Source organism: Arachis duranensis, chromosome 3, assembly GCF_000817695.3.
Source record: "Arachis duranensis cultivar V14167 chromosome 3, aradu.V14167.gnm2.J7QH, whole genome shotgun sequence".
In the NCBI taxonomy this organism is placed as follows: domain Eukaryota; kingdom Viridiplantae; phylum Streptophyta; class Magnoliopsida; order Fabales; family Fabaceae; genus Arachis; species Arachis duranensis.
Genome location: NC_029774.3, coordinates 11,392,079 through 11,394,048, shown reverse-complemented (window position 1 = coordinate 11,394,048; position 1,970 = coordinate 11,392,079). Strand labels below are relative to the sequence as shown.

Below are 1,970 nucleotides of genomic sequence, written 5' to 3'. Positions count from 1 at the left end.
ATAATGATAATATGTGAGAGAAGTTTGGTGTACTATTTTTTCTCTAAAATAACATTTATTATATATAATTTATCAAAAATGTTATTTATAAGAGTTAATTAAATTGAGAAATTAAAATATGATATACGTTTCATTTTGACTAATTTCACATTTATTATTATTATACACATTTAATTTATAAAGGTTATTACATATTAATGCATTAGTATATACTAAAAATATTCAAACTTAATAATTTTTAATTGAATTTTTAAAAGATTATCATTTGATTAAATATTACTTTTGTTAGTCACAAAAAAAATATTACTTTTGTTAATATTATACACTAGTAGAATTAAAAAGAATTTTAAAAAAATCATGCTAAAAAAAGTTACTACCATAAAGAGAACTATATAACCCTATTAATATATATATGAGTAAAATTTTAAAGTGGTTCTGAAATTCATTGTTTGTATCGAAAAGATTTTTGAGATTTAAACTGCATCATAAACATTTTTGAAATTGAGCACCACGTTAATTTACATTCTCTTTCCGTCAAGTTATTAGTTATATATATTCTAAGTGACTTAATACATATTCTTTTATATTAGACTAGATAAAATAACTTTGTTTTAATTTTGATGTTAAAATACTTGATGAAATAACGTTATTTAACCTTAATAAATTACAAAACGTCTTATCCCAAAAATATATATGATTATTAAAGTTAAATATTATTGTTTTATCAAATATTTTGCTCTGATCCGTCTAATCCAACGTTAAAAGAATATGTGAAGTCACTCACAGTGTAAAAAATAATTCGACCAAAAAAAAAGGTAAAGATCAAAATAGTGTAATTTTTTCAAATTTGATCATTTTTATAGTACAATTAAAATTTTAGAAACTTTTTCATTGCACCTTCACTCTAAATTAGACTAATGAATATCCTTCCTCTTATATGTATTGAAAATAAACACCTGTCTTGCTTTTTTAAGTTAAGTTGGTAATTAAAATAAGTTGTTTGTACGATATAATTTTGAAGGCCGAAGAGGAAAAAAAAATAAAAATTTAATAATAAAAAAAAATGAAGAGCAGTGAAGCACAGGAAATGCCAGCTAGCTAATACAACTCTTTCGCTCCACAGTACACTTGAAAATCCAGTGGCTACAAATTAAAACCCCCCACCCAAAATCTGACTACCAAGAAGCTCGCAAAGCATCATTACTCAACACTCATAACTCAGAATCGAAAGAATAAATCACAAATATGTCCATAACCGAGGAAAGTGACAGACCCGACCCGTCCGCTAAACGGGGCACCCAGAAACGTTCCCGCCAGCGCGATACCGCATTCCGCGGGGTTCGAAAACGCAGCTGGGGACGCTACGTCTCCGAGATCAGAATGCCCGGTCAGAAAACCCGTGTATGGCTCGGCTCATTCGGCTCGCCTGAGATGGCGGCTCGTGCATACGACTCCGCCGCTTTCTTCCTCAAAGGAAACTCCGCCACCCTCAATTTCCCCGACCTTGTTCACTCGCTGCCTCGCCCTCTCTCGTCGTCCAGGCGTGACATACAGTCGGCGGCGGCCAAAGCGGCCGTGGAGGTGGCGGATGCACTGAGCGGGCATGACCCGACCCGGTCGCCCGGGAAGGCGGATTCCGTGGAGTGGTGGGAAGGTTTGTTGGGAGAAGAGGAAGAGTCAGAGTCGGTTTGGAGAACGACGTGGTTTGAGGATGTGAAGGAATGTGGTCCTATGAATCTCAGTCCTGCAGGTTCCGTTGGAGAATTGACATGGAACGAAGTCTTCAATTTCAACGACGACGTTCTGTTATTCTCCTAAATATCAAATCTTAATTCTACTACCATCTTCGTTTTGTTTTATTAACGTAAGGGTAGCTCCGCAGTTAGTCCTACAAACACTGTAAGTAAATTTTAAAATGTAGTTTCTTGCACTTACTTCTTAGGCACCTAGTGTATGTAAAGTGTGTTGTT

General features: G+C 34.2%; 1 protein-coding gene across 1 annotated transcript; it reads left to right on the top strand.

Annotated features, from left to right (window-relative positions):
* Positions 1-1,148: 1,148 nt before the first annotated feature.
* LOC107477632 (ethylene-responsive transcription factor ERF039) lies at positions 1,149-1,964 on the top strand. The gene has a single exon (XM_016097680.3). The coding sequence runs from the start codon at positions 1,246-1,248 to the stop codon at positions 1,816-1,818; it is 573 nt and encodes a 190-aa protein (XP_015953166.1). The 5' UTR covers positions 1,149-1,245; the 3' UTR covers positions 1,819-1,964.
* Positions 1,965-1,970: the final 6 nt, after the last annotated feature.

Bases quoted from the DNA above. Each gene is read 5' to 3' on its own strand.
- LOC107477632 (XM_016097680.3), top strand. From the start codon at position 1,246: ATGTCCATAACCGAGGAAAGTGACAGACCCGACCCGTCCGCTAAACGG.